This window comes from Enhydra lutris, unplaced genomic scaffold, assembly GCF_002288905.1.
Source record: "Enhydra lutris kenyoni isolate GAN:26980312 unplaced genomic scaffold, ASM228890v2 scaffoldscaffold26, whole genome shotgun sequence".
In the NCBI taxonomy this organism is placed as follows: Eukaryota; Metazoa; Chordata; class Mammalia; order Carnivora; family Mustelidae; genus Enhydra; species Enhydra lutris.
In genome coordinates, this window is record NW_019154110.1 from 11,895,269 (window position 1) to 11,913,014 (window position 17,746).

Here is a 17,746-nt window from a genome sequence, read left to right on the forward strand (position 1 = left end):
GTTAAGCCTCTGCCTTTAGCTCAGGTCATGATCTCAGTGTCCTGGGATCGAGCCCCACATCTGGGCTCTTTGCTCAGCGGGGAGCCTGCTTCCCTCTCTCTCTCTGCCTCCCTCTCTGCCTAATTGTGATCTCTCTCTCTGTGTCAAATAAATAAATAAAATCTAAAAAAAAAAAAAAAAAAGAACTAGGGGCACCTGGGTGGCTCAGTGGGCTAAAGCCTCTGCCTTCGGCTCAGGTCATGATCCCAGGGTCCTGGGATCGAGCCCTGCATCGGGTTCTCTGCTCAGCAGAGAGCCTGCTTCCCCCTCTCTCTCTGCCTGCCTCTCTGCCTACTTGTGATCTCTGTCAAATAAATAAATAACATCTTTAAAATAAAATAAAATAAAATAAAATGAACTTATCTTTTGGCTTTCCCTTTGTTCCTTTGATTGTTTTGTGGGAAGTTTTTGATGGTTATAGTTGGTTTTGATCTCATTATTCGAGTCATTTTTTTTTAAAAGATATTTACTTGAGAGAGAGAAAGAGAGAGTGGGGGAGGAGCAAAAGGAGAGGGAGAGAAGAAGAACCTCAAGCAGAACCTGACACAGGACTCGATCTCACAACCCTGAGATCATGACATGAGCTGAAATCAAGAATCAGATGCTTAGCCAACTGATCCACCCAGGCGCCCCACAAGCCATATCTTTCTGACAGGCTAAAAAGCCATTATACTTATCCATTATGGATACAGATGTGTAGAGTGAGGTTGTACAAAGAGTGCCTACCTGCCCAGTAATCTTTATTGTATGACAGTGGTTGTTCTTACGAATATTCTTTCTGAAACATAATTAAGGAGTCACGTTTTGAAATAGTGCAGATAGGTAATGAAATCTAATTTCCAGAGACTGTTGGTAATTTGCTAATATTTGACATATTTGCAAATATGCCCAAAATAAAAATGTTAAATGATCATCACTTTTATTTTTCATCTAATAACTATTTGTTACATAGTTTCTGATCTCCCCTGCTAGACCGTTGACTGAAATCTGTTAGAGTGTCATATATATGCTCTGGAATACATGATTCATGGTGCTTTGACCACCCATTTGGCCAGGCTGCACATCTAAGACTCATTGACCTCTTTCTTGACCCTCACCGTGAATCTGTATTTCTTATGCATCCCTCTCTGGTTGCTTTTTTTTTGTTTAGGTTTTATTGTGTCCCCCCCACCTCCCCTGCCCCATAGGGGTAGGATTTTAACTAACTGCTCTGTTGAGCATCTGTCTTTTCTCTCTCTCTCCATTCACTCTCTATAAAACGACCAATTTTATCTTGTTCTCTTACCCTTATGTTTTGGTTTGTCTTCATTTTTATTGAACTGTAGCTTACAAAATGTAGATTGCATGAATGTTAAGTATAGAGCTTGGTACGTGCACGCATGTGCGCATACACACACATAAACACACACACACACTGCCACTCCCCCCCATATAAGCTCTACCCAAAAGTTAAAAAGTTCTGTTTTACACATCTCTGAAGTACATTGAATGGCATTCCTTGGAAATACCTAATTTCCAAATTTACCTTTTGAATTGTATATTATAGTCCTAATCCATAAAATATCTGTTCCAAGCAGACTGCTCTGCATCATATCCTCTTTGCTTCTCCTGTCTTCTGCTTTTCATGATATTGCACTTTACTCCTCTACCAAATTCCTATTAACCTCAATTTGAAATGTATTTTATTACAAACCTTTAGCAGTGATTGTGATAGTTTTATGTGTCTATCTGTGTCTATAATTTTTCTCCGAGGACAATAAGGTATTGGTACTAATAATAGACAACACAAGCTAACACTTTTTAGACCCTCAAATTTGGTTTTCTCACTGTGGGTTTCAGTAATTGTATCTATTAATTGAAGTAAGGCATGCTGTCTCTAAGGCCGTTAGAGTTATAAAACTCTGAAATTGTATGATATGTTGTTTTCCTGAATAAAGTTAGGCATCAAATTAATCTTCCCAAACAATAGTTCCTTATCTTCCCAGTTCTACCTTATCTAAAAATTTTACATTTGCCATTGTAGGGACCCTCCATGTTGTGATACTGTAATATGACTGGGTAAGAAAACTCATTCAGTTGTGAAAGAAAATTATATTTTTATAAAAATATTTAATCACTTTATGCCTTGATATCCTATTAGTGTTAATATTGTCCACTAATGGTTCACTTTATTAAAAGTGAATGGTTAAACCAAACGTAATCAACACAAGCTTTTTCCAAAATTATATAGAAATTCAAAGAATCTACAGTAGTCAGATCAATCTGGAAAAGGTGAGTGGCCTACTCTAAATGTATAGTAATGAAGAAAGGATAGTTTGGGACAAATATAGTTATAGATGGATGGAGTAGAATTCAAAAATTGATCCCATGCACATGGTTTCTTGATATTTGACCAAAATAGTAAGTAATTCAGTGTGGATAGTATAGTTGTCTCAACAGTGGTGCTAGAACAACTGGGATATCCACTTGGGAAAAAAAACAAACTTTTACTTACCACCATATACTAAAATGAACTCTAAATTGATCATAGATTTAATTTAAAAGCTTAAACTATAAACCTTCAAAGAGAAAACAAAAGGATTATATCATTGTGACCCAGAAGAGATAGAGAAAGATGTTTTAGATAGGATACCCAAAAACGAACCATAAAATTGGCCTTCATTAAATTAAGGACCTTGGGAAAGATATGATTAAGAAAATAAATTGGGGTGCCATAAACTGGGAGAGAGTATCATATATGTGTATAGTCATATATCGTACATACAAATAGATATATGTGATGAAAAGACAAAACAATTAAAAATAGGCTAAAGATTTGAACATTCATGTCACAAAAGAAAATATGCAAATAGCCATTTAATACATGAAAAGCTGATCAGCATTACTGGTCATCAAGGAATATGGCATATTAAAACCATAAGAAATCACCAAATACTCACTGAAATGATTAAGAATTTTAAAGACTGACAGTACCAAATGCTAATGAATTATGGAGCTCATGAGAAGGTTAAAATGATACAGCCACTTTGGATAAACATTTTCATGGTGGTTTTTTTTTTTTTTTTTTTTTTTTTGATCAGGTTAAAGCTACATATGAGCCAACAGTTCTACTCCTACATATTCACATAATAAAAACACACGTTCGCATACACAGACCTGTACCCCTGGGGATAAAAAGATATTATATGTTTATGAAAAATAAAATTAAAAAAAAACAAAAAACAAAACAAAAAAAAACACACGTTCGCACAGACTTGTTTTTGACTCTTACTAGGAGTTAGTTTTACAGTAGCCAAAAACTAGAAACAATTGCTGAATGGACAAATAAGTGATCATTTATCTGTATAATGGAATACTGCCCAGTAATATAAATAAATGAATGTAGTACTGTTAGCCACAGTAGTAGGTTTAACAAGATATTGTGTGAATCCATTTACATGGAATTCTAATGTAGGCAGTATTAATTCATAATGACAGAAAGCCAATCAGTGGTTGCCTGGGGCCATGCACTGGGGAGGGGATGGACTGGCAAGTGGACACAAGGGAATTTTTTTCACATGTGCTCTGTCTTGATGATGCCAGCAGTGTAGGTGTATATGCTTGTCAGACTCATCAAACTGTATAAAATGAGTACATTTATTGTAAATAAATTGTATATTAATGAAGGTTAATAAAGCTTAAAAACTATTTTGGCATCTGACCAAAAAATGTATTCAACCACTTGGAAAAATAAAAATACATAGACGTGCACCACTTTCCTATATGTCTCCTGGATGAAAAGACCATTGAAAATAATGAATATTTGCATATTTAATATAAAAACCATTGAATATGGTCAAAGATATCTTCAGAATCCTAAATGTTACATGATGCAAAGTGAAAGGAAGAAAATGAATTAATTGTTCCAGTGAAGATGTTAGGACACTTAACTTGAAATTCCTAAAAATGCAAGAAGATGGAGATAGTAAGTTATAAAATAAGTGAACTAGAAAACCAATTATTGATTTTAGATTTTTCCACATGGAACAAATGAGTAAGAACCATAACAGAGATTTTGGTCTAATTTATCTTGGTTGTGGATATATGCAACTTAAGGAAGGGATAAAATGAATCATATCTTTTGTGTGTCTAACAGTGTATAATGCAGTGCTTTTAACAGTGATTTTTCAGCTTAAATTTAAGAAAGATTTAATATATCCTGGGCCACAAATGTAGAAGAATACAGTGATGAGTTTGATTATCAGCATTTTCAAGCAGCTTAAGAAATGTGCTAACATCAATGCTGCCCACAGGGAAATTTTGAGACCATTGTTTTCAAGTATTCACATTCAGTTTAAAGGTTCTATGAATCAGACTTTCATAGGTTATTATTGTGGTTTTATGTAATTTGAAGACCTAAACGATTTTTTAATCAGTACTAAGTTTTGTTTTTCTGCTTTTATGTTTACAAATTTGACTAGTAACTTTGAAAGATAATTAAATAATTTATAAGTTTTAATCTGTACAGGTATTGATGGGGAAGTATTAAATTCACAAGAATTAATACCAAAATGTAAAATTATTTTAGAGTGATACATTTGAATTCCTGTAATGATTTCTGTTTGCCCCAGTAGATCAGTGTTTATATCTCTTTTTGGAAGAGAGTGTGAATAGCCGGTAATTTGTTTTCCAGTTCATATGTGTGCACGTGATAAAGAACCATACAATTAGGGAGGTGTTATAAATAGGATATGGTAAAAAAGACATACCTACTCATGTTTCCAAGATTTTATAGCATATACCTAGTGGAGGTTTGCTACTCTTTAATTTTGCCTTTTGGGCTAACCAGCTGACGCCCAGTTGAAAAGATTTATGTTCTTATGAGGCCGCAGAAGCCTTAATGTTCAGTCTCCAGCTACCTCAGATTTTGGAGAACGCCATGTACCATCAGCAGCTTCAGTCCCCACCCTCTAATGCTAAAGCTCATCTATCAAACTAGAGGCTGAGAGTGAGGGAGAGGAAGCTTCCAGATAAACACACAACAGCGTCTAAACAGCTAATCACTCTAAGCTTCCGCTTCCAGGCCCTATAATTAGAAGTCCTTCTTTTCCTTGTATTCCCAGATGACGCAAATGCTTTTTGTGGCTTGGCACCTCATTTGGGGCGTGGGTTTAGTTTATGGCCAGGCTAGAGTCTGGTTTAGTCTTCTGATGCTGCATAAATAGTTCTCAAGCCACAGGCTACCCTGTACAAGTTTTTCCTTTTATGTATATCGGCTTTTTAAGTTGTTTTCTAGAAAAAAAAAAAAAAGCTTGTCATTTCTCCCAGCAGAATGTGTGCAAAAGAGGAAATTATAAATTAAAAGGAAGCACATGATTGTATAGTACTATTACTAGTTATTTATTTCTTCCTTTCCTCTATTTCTTCCTTTCCTCTATGCTCTTTCAGTTTTTTTTTAACTATTTTAAAATTTTATCAAAAAAAGCTCATTGATAGATTATAGAAGCCACACTTCCATGGGGAAGTGGGAAAAGAAAATCTTTTTAAAAAATATTTTATTTATTTGAGAGAGAGCAAGAGCAAGCTAGTGAGCATGAGCAGAGGGAGGGGCAGAAGGAGAGGGAAAAGCAGACTTTTCACTGAGCAGGGAGCCCTACGCAAGGCTCAGTCTCAGAACCCTGAGATCAAGACCTGAGCCAAAGGCAGCCACTTAACTGACTGAGCCACCCAGGCACTACTTGAGATAGGATAGACAGAAGATAATAAAGATAAGTTTTCAGTGGCCTATTTCTCTAAAAATCGGAATTCGTTTTAGATACTAGAAACTAGACAGGTGTTAATGTCAGTTTGAAAAGCTGGGAGCTTACTGAAAAGTGTTCATTTGTGATTGTCATTCACATTTGAAACAGTAATTGTCTTGATTTGGCTGATTATCTTTATTTGGCTAACTTGACTTGGAGTTCTTATTATGAGTAAAATATTGATACGATTCTAAAAGAAATGGAGTTTATCTTCAGTAGGTGAGTCATATATTTGTATTATAAGTACCATCATTTTCCTGTCAGAATGTTTCCATTGAATTGTCATGTGCAGAAAATCATTTTGTTGTGGAAGAGTGAAATCAGAACACACGAGCAGAACTGTGATAATTCAGACTTAGTATAACTCAGCAAAAACTAGGAGGAGTGAAGAAGTATTGTCCGCAAAAGGATAACTAAGCATTCATGCCCAACCTTAGAAATTTATTGTTTGGATAACAACAATAATATGGAAAGAATATAAAATATGTTGGTGACCTCATGACCATAGTTGGGTGCAGAGTGGGAGGCAATGTTATATAACCTGTTACACATTTGAAGTAGAGCTCAGTAAATGACACTTTTCATCATCTAAAATGTATTCTCTTGGAAGTAGTCAGGACACTGACATCTAGTATGGTATTTTTTAATTTAACATAGTGACTAGAGTTGTACCTTATATTAGCCAGGTGGATAGCAAACTCACATATACTTCATCTTTTCATTTAAATGCCTACCTTAATCTTCCCACTAGTTTCATAGCATTTTTTTCAACTGAGAAAAGCTTTAAGAGTTAAAAAATGTGATTCTGCTTTTGGCATAGCAGAGTGAGCCAATAAACCATTCTTCCCACAGAAAACAAATATAAATTCTGGACAAAATATAAACAAACATGCACAAATTTGGATGTGTGTATTATAGTTCCTGGAATAACCAACAGAAATGTAAGAGAGATATTTAAAAAGATAATAGAAAAATTAAAAGTGGATATTAAAATTATTGAAATTATCTAGAAAAAGGGAAGCAAGAACAGAGAAACAACAAAAGCAAGGAAACCGTCAGAAAAGTAATAAAAAGATAATAAAATTGTAGCTATAAACTTAACCCTACAAGTAAGTTAGGCTAAATGTGAATGAACTACAAACACCAACTTAAAAAGTCCAGAATTGGATTAAAAAAAACAAAAACCCAAATTAGACCTCAATTATTGTCTAAAACAAAGTCATTTTAAATATATTTATATTGATTTTAAAAGTGAAAGAATGGAAAAGCATATACCATGTGTAAACCAATCAGAACAAAGCTAGAGTGATGGTATCAGTATCAGAAAAAGTAGACTTCAGAACAAGGAAAATATCAGGGTTAAAATGGGACATCACAATAAAAGAGGCTGTTCACCAAGAAGTCTTAATAATCCTAAATGTGTATGGACTTTAAAAAGGTCTAAAATTTAGGGAGCTTATATAACTGAAAAAAATAGACATATCCACAATTATACTTGGAGATGTTCAGTTCTGCTCAGTGGTGGTCGAACAAGAAAGTAGGCAATCAATCAGTAAGGATATTAAAGGATATTAATATCCTTTAATATAATATTATATATATTTATATAATATTTATATAATTACATAAATTATATAAATATATAATTACATATTTATATAATTAATTATCACATATAAATAATATATAATACAATATGATATATAATATTTAATTATTATATAAAAATAAAAATATATTTATATAATATTTAATAATAATATTAAATATATTTAATATCCTTTAATGTAAAGGATATTAACGATCCTAACAACACTATCAATGAACTTGAATTAACTGACCTTTATAATACTGCAGGTGTTCAAGTGTATGTGGGACTCTAGTCTAGTCTAGTCTCATATAAAATAAGGTTTAACAAATTCCTTTTCATAATGGAATTAAACTAAAATCAATATGTGAAAGATACCTAAAAAATACTCAAATACTTGGAAAAACTTAACAACATATTAAATATCCCCCGAGTAAAGAGGAAATATTTAGAAAACATTTAGAACTGAATGCAAAAAAAAAAAAAAGGCAGTATCAAATTTTTGGAATTCATTCCATTTTAAAGCAGGTTTATAGGGAAATTTATACCAATATATGGTATTCTGAAAAAGAAGAAAGTTCCTGAAACAATAATCTAAGCTTCCCTTAAAGTTGAAAAAGGGGGTACCTTAATGGCTCAGTCGGTTAAGTATCTGACTCTTGATCTCAGGGTGGTGAGTTCAAATTAACAAGTCAGGAAATGACAGATGCTGGCGAGGATGCGGAGAAAGGGGAACCCTCCTACACTGTTGGTGGGAATGCAAGCTGGTGCAACTACTCTGGAAAACAGCATGGAGGTTCCTCAAAATGTTGAAAATAGAACTACCCTATGACCCAGCAATTGCACTGCTGGGTATTTACCCTAAAGATACAAACGTAGTGATCCGAAGGGGCACGTGCACCCGAATGTTTATAGCAGCAATGTCTACAATAGCCAAACTATGGAAAGAACCTAGATGTCCATCAACAGACGAATGGATAAAGAAGATATGGTATATATACACAATGGAATACTATGCAGCCGTCAAAAGAAATGAAATCTTGCCATTTGCGACAACGTGGATGGAACTAGAGGGTATCATGCTTAGCGAAATAAGTCAATCGGAGAAAGACAACTATCATATGATCTCCCTGATATGAGGGAGAGGAGATGCAACATGGTGGGTTAAGGGGGTAGGAGAAGAGTAAATGAAACAAGATGGGATTGGGAGGGAGACAAACCATAAGTGACTCTTAATCTCACAAAACAAACTGAGGGTTAATGGGGGGAGGGGGGTTGGGGGGGTGGGATTATGGACATTGGGGAGGGTATGTGCTATGATGAGTGCTGTGAAGTGTGTAAACCTGGCGATTCACAGACCTGTACCCCTGGGGATAAAAATATATTATATGTTTATAAAAAATAAAATTAAAAAAAAAAAAAAGAAAAAAAGTGGAGAAAAGAAAGCAAATAAAACTAAGGAGAATGAAGGAAATAGTAACAGAATATACTAATAGCAGAAGGAGGAATATAGGAGAAATCAATGAAATTGAAAGAAAATCAGTGACAGTTGGGGCATCTGGGTGGCTCAGTTGGTTAAGTGTCTGCCTTTGGGTCAGGTCATGATCTCAGGGTCCTGGGATTTAGCCCCACATCAGGTGCCCTGCTTGGCGGGGAGTCTGCTTCCCCTTTCCCAACCACCCCCCAACTTGTGCTCTCTCTCTCAAATAAGTAAAATCTTTTTTAAAAAAAGGAAAGAAAAAAAAAAATCTCTGCGACACCTAAATAAATATCCTTGAAAGCATCTAGCTAGAATGAGCAAAAAAAAAAAAAAAAAAAAAAAAGAGAGAGAGAGAGAGAGAGAAAACAAGAGAGAGAGAGAAAACAAATGGTTGATAATCTCAATGAAAAAGTGGACATCACCAAAGACCTGGCCATTTCCTTGAGTTACAGAAAGTGATTCACCCAAGAAGAACATTTAAATTAAACACTCAAATTTTCCATTTTAAAGTAATAAAATTTAAATTATAAAGAAATTAAATTAAAAAGATTGTTGAGTGTTCAACTACAGAAAGGCCCACTGGCAAATTCTACTAAACATCTAGGTAAGAAATAATAGCACTTTTCCCTAATCTCTTCTAGAAAATAAGAATATAAGGAACCTTTCACAATAGTACCAGCTTTACCCTGATTCTAAAAACAGATAAATGCATGATTAGAAACCTACAAATGAATATCCCTCAGGAACACATCATGAAAATCTTAAAACATTAGCTAATTGAATCTGGCAGCATATAATAAAGGATTTTGACCAGGTGGAGCTTATTCTAGAAATGCACGGCTTGGTCAGCATTTGATATTCAGTCTTAGTAAAATTCACCATATTAATCGAGTAAAGAAGAAGACCACATAATCATCTCACAGGTATAAAACCCTGGACAAAATTCAACATATCATTCATTATAAAAGCTCTCAACAAACTAGGACTAGAAACGAACATCCTTAAGTTGATAGTGGGCATTTATAAAAATCCTACAGCTGAAATCATACTTAGAGATTGAATACTTGTCTTAGAATTTGGAAGTTATGAATATTGCTTCTCACCAGTCCTGTTTTCCTCAGCAAATGTAGTAAGTGAAGAAAAAGAGAAAAAGACATGTAGTTTGGAAAGGAAGAAATTATGTCTAGTCACATACTACATGATATTCTGTAAAGAAAATTCCATGTAATCTACAGAGAAACCTTTGCTAGAGCTGGAAGAATATAAAAAATTTCAATTTTATGTCTATGTGTCAGCAGGGAAAAATTGATAATTGAGATAAAATAAAGAATACCATTTATAATGGATCCAAGAAAATATATTTACAATTTGTGTGCTGAACAAGGAAAAAAAAGTCAAAGAAGATATATGTTAAGAAATATGAAGTGTTCCTAGGTCAGAAGACTCAATATTGTTAAGATGTTCATCATACTCAAATTGATTTATAGACTTAATATAATCCTCCCAAAAAATCCTAGGAATTTTTTAAAATATCAAAATATTATTCTGTGTTTGGAAAGGAATTGGAATAGCCAAAATAATGTTGAAAAGGTTCTAACCTGATTTCAAGATTTACTGTAAAGTTACAGTAGTGAAGAAAGTGTGGTATTAATGAGAGTATAGATGACTATAGATGAAATTGATGGACTAGAATAATAATTCCAGAAAAAGATCTGTCAGATACAGCCAGTTGATATTTGACAAATTGACAATAGATTTAAAAAATAAGGGATAAAGAATTCAGTGGATAAAGAATAGTTTCTGGAAGAAATCTTGCTGGAACAACTGAACATCATTTCCAAAAAAAGTTCCTTTGTGTGATGCCTCATGCTTTTTACAAAAATTAACTCAAAATGAATGATAGACCTGTATGTAAAATATAAAACTCTGAAAAATTTACCAGAAGACAAAATAGTTGTGACCATGGATTAGGGAAGGAGTTCTTCACCGAGATACTTTGTCAAAATTAAAAACTTGCTCTGTGAGACACTATAAGCAGTTTGGATAAATGTTATGCCAGGGTAGAGACACATTTTAAACTGGTGAATTAAGGTAGGGTATTGTAGATAAACTGTAACTCAAAATTCAGGTTTTGAAAAATGGTAAAAAGTGGGAGCAGGTTTTAGTTTCATGGAGAGAAGTCATTTTCATGTTTTTTGTTATCACATTGGCTGTTTTAAATGTTTGAGAACTCTTAGTAATCCTTTCTCTACTAGGCATACGGGAACAGAAAACTTTTACGATTAGTGTCCTCACTAAATTATACTGATGTATACTGATGTTGCATGAAGGTTCATAGAGAAGAAAGATGTTGTATTTTATTTTTTTTAATTGGGAGAAGTTTTTTTTACATCTTTGGTCATTTTTTTTCCATCAGTAGTACTTTAAAGCATAAAGAGGGGTGCCTGGGTGGCTCAGTGGGTTAAGCCTCTGCCTTTGGCTCAGGTCATGATCTCAGGGTCCTGGGATCGAGCCCTGCATCGGGCTCTCTGATAAGCAGGGAGCCTGCTTTCCTCTCTTTCTCTGCCTGCCTCTCTGCCTACTTATGATCTCTCTCTCTGTGTCAAATAAATAGGTAGACTCTTCAAAAAAAATAAAATAAAAAAAGCATAATGAATACTTTGTGAAAATATTTCATCCACATGCCTAATTGTTTTTACTTTTACTCTCTTATTGTGTGTCTTTCAGGAATGCTTCTAGTCACAACAGACACCCTTGGCCATGACTTTCATGTCTTCCAAATTCTGACTCATCCTTGGTCTTCATCACAAAGTGCTGTCCATCATCTGTATACTCTTCACAGAGGAGAAACTGAAGCCAAAGTAAGTTGTATATTTTTTAGAAGGTGTTTGTGTGTATGTGTGTGTGTAGTATGACATCTGATTAAGCTGTTTATTTGGGGCTTAATGTTAATGTTATTGAGAACATAAAATACCCTATTTTGACCCAATAAATACATAAGCAGTAGGTGAACAAGTCAGTGAACTTGATAAAACAAAAATTCTATTTATCCTTCTCCTCCTACCCCTATACCATCTCCATCTCTCCCACCCCCCTCCCCCCACTGGCGAAAACCCTGTCATCCATTAGATATCTTTTCAGGTCTTTTTTGTGTGTTTTGGTTTTATATACTTGCATACATGCACACGCACACACATATGCATGTAAGCACATATTATATACGCAAAAATAATTGCATTTTATATCGTATGACTCTATGGATAATATTCGGTGGTATAGTGAAAATGAGTTGTGTACATTTGTTCCCAGCTCTGGCTGTAGTGACGTTACATCTGTGTTAGGAGTGTTTAATGGAAATCGACAAACACTGCAAGTCAGAACTATTTTTTTTTTCTTATGGAGCCAGTTTTAAATGTTTAGCAACACGTCACTGTGCATGCATGTATGGGCATGCATGTATACACACATCCCCACAACATCCACACACACATCCACACCCACACCCACAGATATAACTTACTATTTGTATTAGGTACCATGCTAAGTGCTTTTACATGTACTCTTAATGTCACTTGGTACATACTGAGATACTTAATAGGCTAAACTTCCAACTGTTCAATCTTTGGTTTCCCAGAGCTTGTGGTTATGCATTTACCATGTGCTACTGTATATCCTTTATCCTAAGAGCTCATTGACCCATCACCACTTATTAGCAAGTCTATCCTTTCCCAGTAGTCGAAAATGCTGTTTATCATAAGTTTCCACTAAAATTTTCTATCATAGAATGAACATCTTAAATATATAGAAATCTATGAGTTTGTAATGATACTTAAAAAGGAAGTATTGGACATAAGTGTAGGTTGCTTGTTTACTAACTCATTATTTTGAAAATTGATAACTAAAGCATGTATCTTGTCTTCCTTATTTCAATTTAATAAGATAACTGAATAGTTGGTGAGGGAAAGTTTTTCTTTATGGAAGAATTCCAGTATTAAAAATGTTAGAATTTAGATTTAGTGTGGTGATCATTTCGTAATATATACACATATTGAATCATTATGTTGTACACCTGAAACTAATAGAATGTTGTATGTCAGTTATACCTCAATTAAAAAAAAGTCAGAATTTTAAGAATCACCATTGTTGCTACCCCTAATGAAACAATGGATTTAGGCAGTTATCATCTGTATTTAGTTTTAGCTGATTACCAAAGTGGAACAGTCAGATATCATGTACTTCCTGATTTGATGTAATAGGATGTATACAATATTATCTATGAACTATTTCTGCCCAGTCTTCTAAATTAAACCTGAATCCAATTCAGCCACTAGATGTAATTAGTACTTTACATAAAAGACAGAGCTAGATAAGTTAAACTATACCATGAGAATACAGCCAGCCAAATCTAAAATGTGGGAAGTTCTTCATTCAAAATGTGACTGATTTTTTAAAAGTTTTTATTTAAATTGCAGTTAATTAGCATACAGTGTAATATTAGTTTCAGGTGTAGAATTTAGTGATTCAGCACTTACATGTAACACCTGGTGCTCATCACAAGTGCCCTTCTTAATCCCCATCATCCATTTAACCTATCCCCCCCACCTGTCTTCTGATAACCATCAGTTTATTCTCTATAGTTAAGAGTCTGTTTCTTGGTTTGCCTTTCTTTTCTTCCCCACTGTGTTCATTTGTTTTGTTTCTTAAATTTCATATATGAGTGAAATCATATGGTATTTGTCTTTCTCTGACTGACTTATTTTGCTTAGCATTATACTCTCTAGCTCCATCCACCTCATTGCAAATTACAAGATTTCATTCTTTTTTATGGCTGAGTAGTATTCCATTGTGTATATATACCATATCTTCTTTATCCATTTATCAGCTGATGGACATTGGGCTCTTTCCACAATTTGGCCACTGTTGATAATGCTGCTGTAAACATTTGTGTTCATGTGTCCCTTGGAATCAGTTTCCTTTGGATAAATACCCAATAGTGTAATTGCTGGATTGTAGGGTAGTTCTATTTTTAACTTTTTGAGGAACCTCTATACTGTTTTCTAGAGTGGCTGCACCAGTTTGCATTCCTACCAACACCTATTGTTTCCTGTGTTGTTAATTTTAGTCATTCTGACAGGTATGAGGTGGTATCTCATTGTAGTTTTGATTTGTATTTCCCTAATGTTGAGTGATGTTGAGCATCTTTTCATGTGGTGTCTTTTTTGGGAAAATGTCTGTTCATGCCTTCTGCCCATTTTTCACTGGACTATTTTTTTTTAAAGATTTTACTTATTTATTTGACAGAGAGATAGATCACAAGTAGGCAGAGAGGCAGTCAGAGAGAGAGGAGGGAGCAGGCTCCCTGCTGAGCAGAGAGCCCGATGCGGGCCTCGATCCCAGGACTCTGGGACCATGACCTGAGCCGAAGGCAGAGGCTTTAACCCACTGAGCCACCCAGGCGCCCGACTATTTGTTTTTTGGGTGTTGAGTTTTATAAGTTCTTTATAGATTTTGGGTACTAATCCTTTATCAGATATGTCATTTGCAAATATCTTCTCCCCTTCCAAAGGTTGCCTTTTAGTTTTGTTGATTGTTTCCTTCATTGTGCAGAAGGTTTTTTTTTTTTTTAATTTTTTAAATTTATTTTCAGCGTAACAGTATTCATTGTTTTTGCATCACACCCAGTGCTCCATGCAATCCTTGCCCTCTCCAATACCCACCACCTGGTTCCCCCAACCTCCCACCCCCCGCCCCTTCAAAATCCTCAGATTGTTTTTCAGAGTCCAGTCTCTCGTGGTTCACCTCCCCTTCCAATTTCCCTCCACTCCCTTCTCCTAACTCCCCTTGTCCTCCATGCTATTTGTTATGCTCCACAAATAAGTGAAACCATATGATAATTGACTCTCTGCTTGACTTATTTCACTCAGCATAATCTCTTCCAGTCCAGAAGGTTTTATCTTTTTTTTAACTTTACCAAATTACTATTTTTTTTCAAATTTTTGTTTAAATTCCTGTTAGTTGACATATAGGGTAATACTGATTTCAGGAGTAAAATTTAGTGATTCATCACTTACATGTAAACCCAGTACTCAACACAAACTCCCCCCTTAATACCCATTACCCAAAAGCTTGTTATCTTATCCTGATGAAAAGCTTTTTATCTTGATGAAATCCCAATAGTTTGTATTTGCTTTTGTTTCCCTTGCCTGAGGAGACATATCTAGTAAGATATGTCTTACTTAGTAAAACATAGTAAGAAGTTACTATGTGGCAACATCCAACTATATGGTTGTTATATAGAAGTTACTATATAACAACTTAGTAAGAAGTTGCCGTAGCTGATGTCAGAGTGGTTACTGCCTATGTTCTCCTTTAGAATTTTGATGGTTTCCTGTCTCACATTTAGGTCTTTCATCTATTTTGAATTTATTTTTGTGTTTGGGATAAGAAAGTGTTCCAGTTTCATTCTTTTGCATGTTGCTGTCCAGTTTTCCCAACACCATTTGTTGAAGAGACTGTCTTTTTTCCACTGAATATTCTTTCCTGCTTTGTCGAAGATTAATTGACCATATAGTTGTGGGTTCATTTCTGGGTTTTCTAGTGACCTGAATCTTACAACAAATATAGCTAATGCTTAAACCACATGGGTTTGAACTTCATGGGTCCACTCATATGTGGATTTATTTTGATAAGTACTGTAAATGTAGTTTCTCTCTCTTATGATTTTTCTCTTTTAATTATTTTTAAGTTTTTACTTTAATAATCCAGTGCTTATCATGACAAGTGCACTCCTTAATCCTCATCAGCTATTTGACCCATCCTGCCATCCCCCCACCCTGGTAACCATCAATTTGTTCTCTGTAGTTAAGAGTCTGTTTCTTGGTTTGCCTCTCTCTATTTTTTCCCCTATGATCATTTGCTTTTTTTCTTAAGTCCCACAAATGAGTGAAATCATATGGTATTTGTCTTTCTTGGGCTGACTTATTTCACTTAGCATTATATTCTCTAGCTTCATCCACGGCATTGCAAATGACATGATTTCATTCTTTTTTATGACTGAATAATATTCCACCGTGTGTGTGTGTGTGTGTGTGTGTGTGGTGTGTGGTGTGTTTGTGAGAGAGAGAGAGAGAGAGAAAGAGACATCTTCTTTATCTAATCATCAGTTAATGGACATTTGGGCTGCTTCCGTAGTTTGGCTGTTGTAAATAATGCTGCAATAAACATAAGGGTGCATGTAGCCCTTTGAATTAGTGTTTTTGTATTCTTTGGGTAAACATCCACTAGTGCAATTGTTGGATTGTAGGGCAATTCTGTTTTTAAATTTCTGAGAAACCTCCATACTGTTTTCCAGAGTTGCTGCACCAGTTTGCATTCCTACCAACAGTGTAAAAGGTTCCTTTTTCTCCACATCCTCACCAATACCTGTTGTTTCTTGCATTTTTTATTTTAGCCATTCTGACAGGTGGGAGGTGGTAGTGCATTATAGTTTTGAATTGTGTTTCCTTGATTCTGAGTGATGTTGAGCACCTTTTCATGTGTCTGTTGGCCATCTGTCTGTCTTCTTTGGAGATAGGTCTTTCTTGTCTTCTGCCCTGTTTTTAATTGCATTATTTGTGGGGTTTTTTTTTTTTTTTGGATGTTGAGTTGTATAAATTCTTTATATAATCTGAATACTAACCTTTTATTGGATATGTCATTTGCAGATATTTTCTCCTATTCATTAGGTTGCTTTTTAGTTTTGTTGATTATTTCCTTTGCTGTGCAGAAGCTTTTTACTTTTATATAGTTCCAGTAGTTTATTTTTCGTATTATTCCTCTGCCTCAGGAGGCATATCTAGAAAAATATTGCTACAGCTGATGTCAGAGAAATTACTGCTTATGCTGTCTTTTAGGATTTTTATGGTTTCAGGCTTCACATTTAGGTCTTTAATCCATTTTGAGTTTTGTTTTTATATATATATGGTAAAAGAAAGTGGTCCAGTTTCATTCTTTTGCATGTTGCTGTCTAGTTTTCCCAGTACCACTTGCTGAAGAAATGGTCTTTTTCCCACTGGGTTCTTTCCTGCTTTGTCAAAGATTAGTTGTGGGTTCACATCTGGGTTTTCTATTCTGTTTCATCGACCTATGTGCCTGTTTATGTGCCAGTATCATACTGTTTTGATTACTGTAGCTTTGTAGTATAACTTAAAATCTAGAATTGTGATACCATCAGCTTTGTTTTTCTTTTTTAAGATTATGTTAGCTACTTGGGATCTTTTGTAGCTCCATATAAATTTTGGGATTATTTGTTCTAATTCTGTGAAAAATCCTGTTGGTATTTTGATAGGGATTGCATTAAATGTGTAGATTGCTTTGGCTAGTATGGACATTTTAACAATATTTGTTCTTCCAGTCCATTAGCATAGAATGTCTTTGCAGTCTTTGTATCATGTTCAGTTTCTTTAATCAGTATTTTATAGTTTTTGGAGTACTGTTCTTTCACTTCCTTGGCTAAGTCTATTCCTAGGTATCTTATTTTTGGTGCATTTGTAAATGGGATTGCTTTATTCATTTCTGTTTCTCTTGCTTCATTATTAGTATATGGAAATGTAATGGATTTCTGTACATTGATTTTTGTATCCTGTGACCTTGGTGAATTCATTTATCAATTCTGGTACTTTTTTGGTGGTGTCTTTCAGGTTTTCTGTTTATAGTATCATGTCATTTTCAAATTTTGAAAGTTTTATTTTTTTCCTTACCCATGTAGATGCCTTTTGTTCCTTTTTGTTGTCTGATTGCTATGGCTAGGACTTCCAGTAAAAGTGGTAGAATGGACTTGGTGATCTTGTTCCTGATTTTAGGGGGAAAGCTCTCAGTTTT

General features: G+C 34.6%; 1 protein-coding gene across 1 annotated transcript in view; it reads left to right on the forward strand.

Annotated features, from left to right (window-relative positions):
- LOC111151262 (BCAS3, microtubule associated cell migration factor) overlaps nt 1-17,746 on the forward strand; it is a 578,517-nt gene that overhangs the window by 191,788 nt on the left and 368,983 nt on the right. Inside the window, exon 13 of the mRNA XM_022509136.1 lies at nt 11,615-11,748. Within this exon, the coding sequence (XP_022364844.1) occupies nt 11,615-11,748 (134 nt within the window). The remainder of the gene's footprint in view (nt 1-11,614; nt 11,749-17,746) is intronic.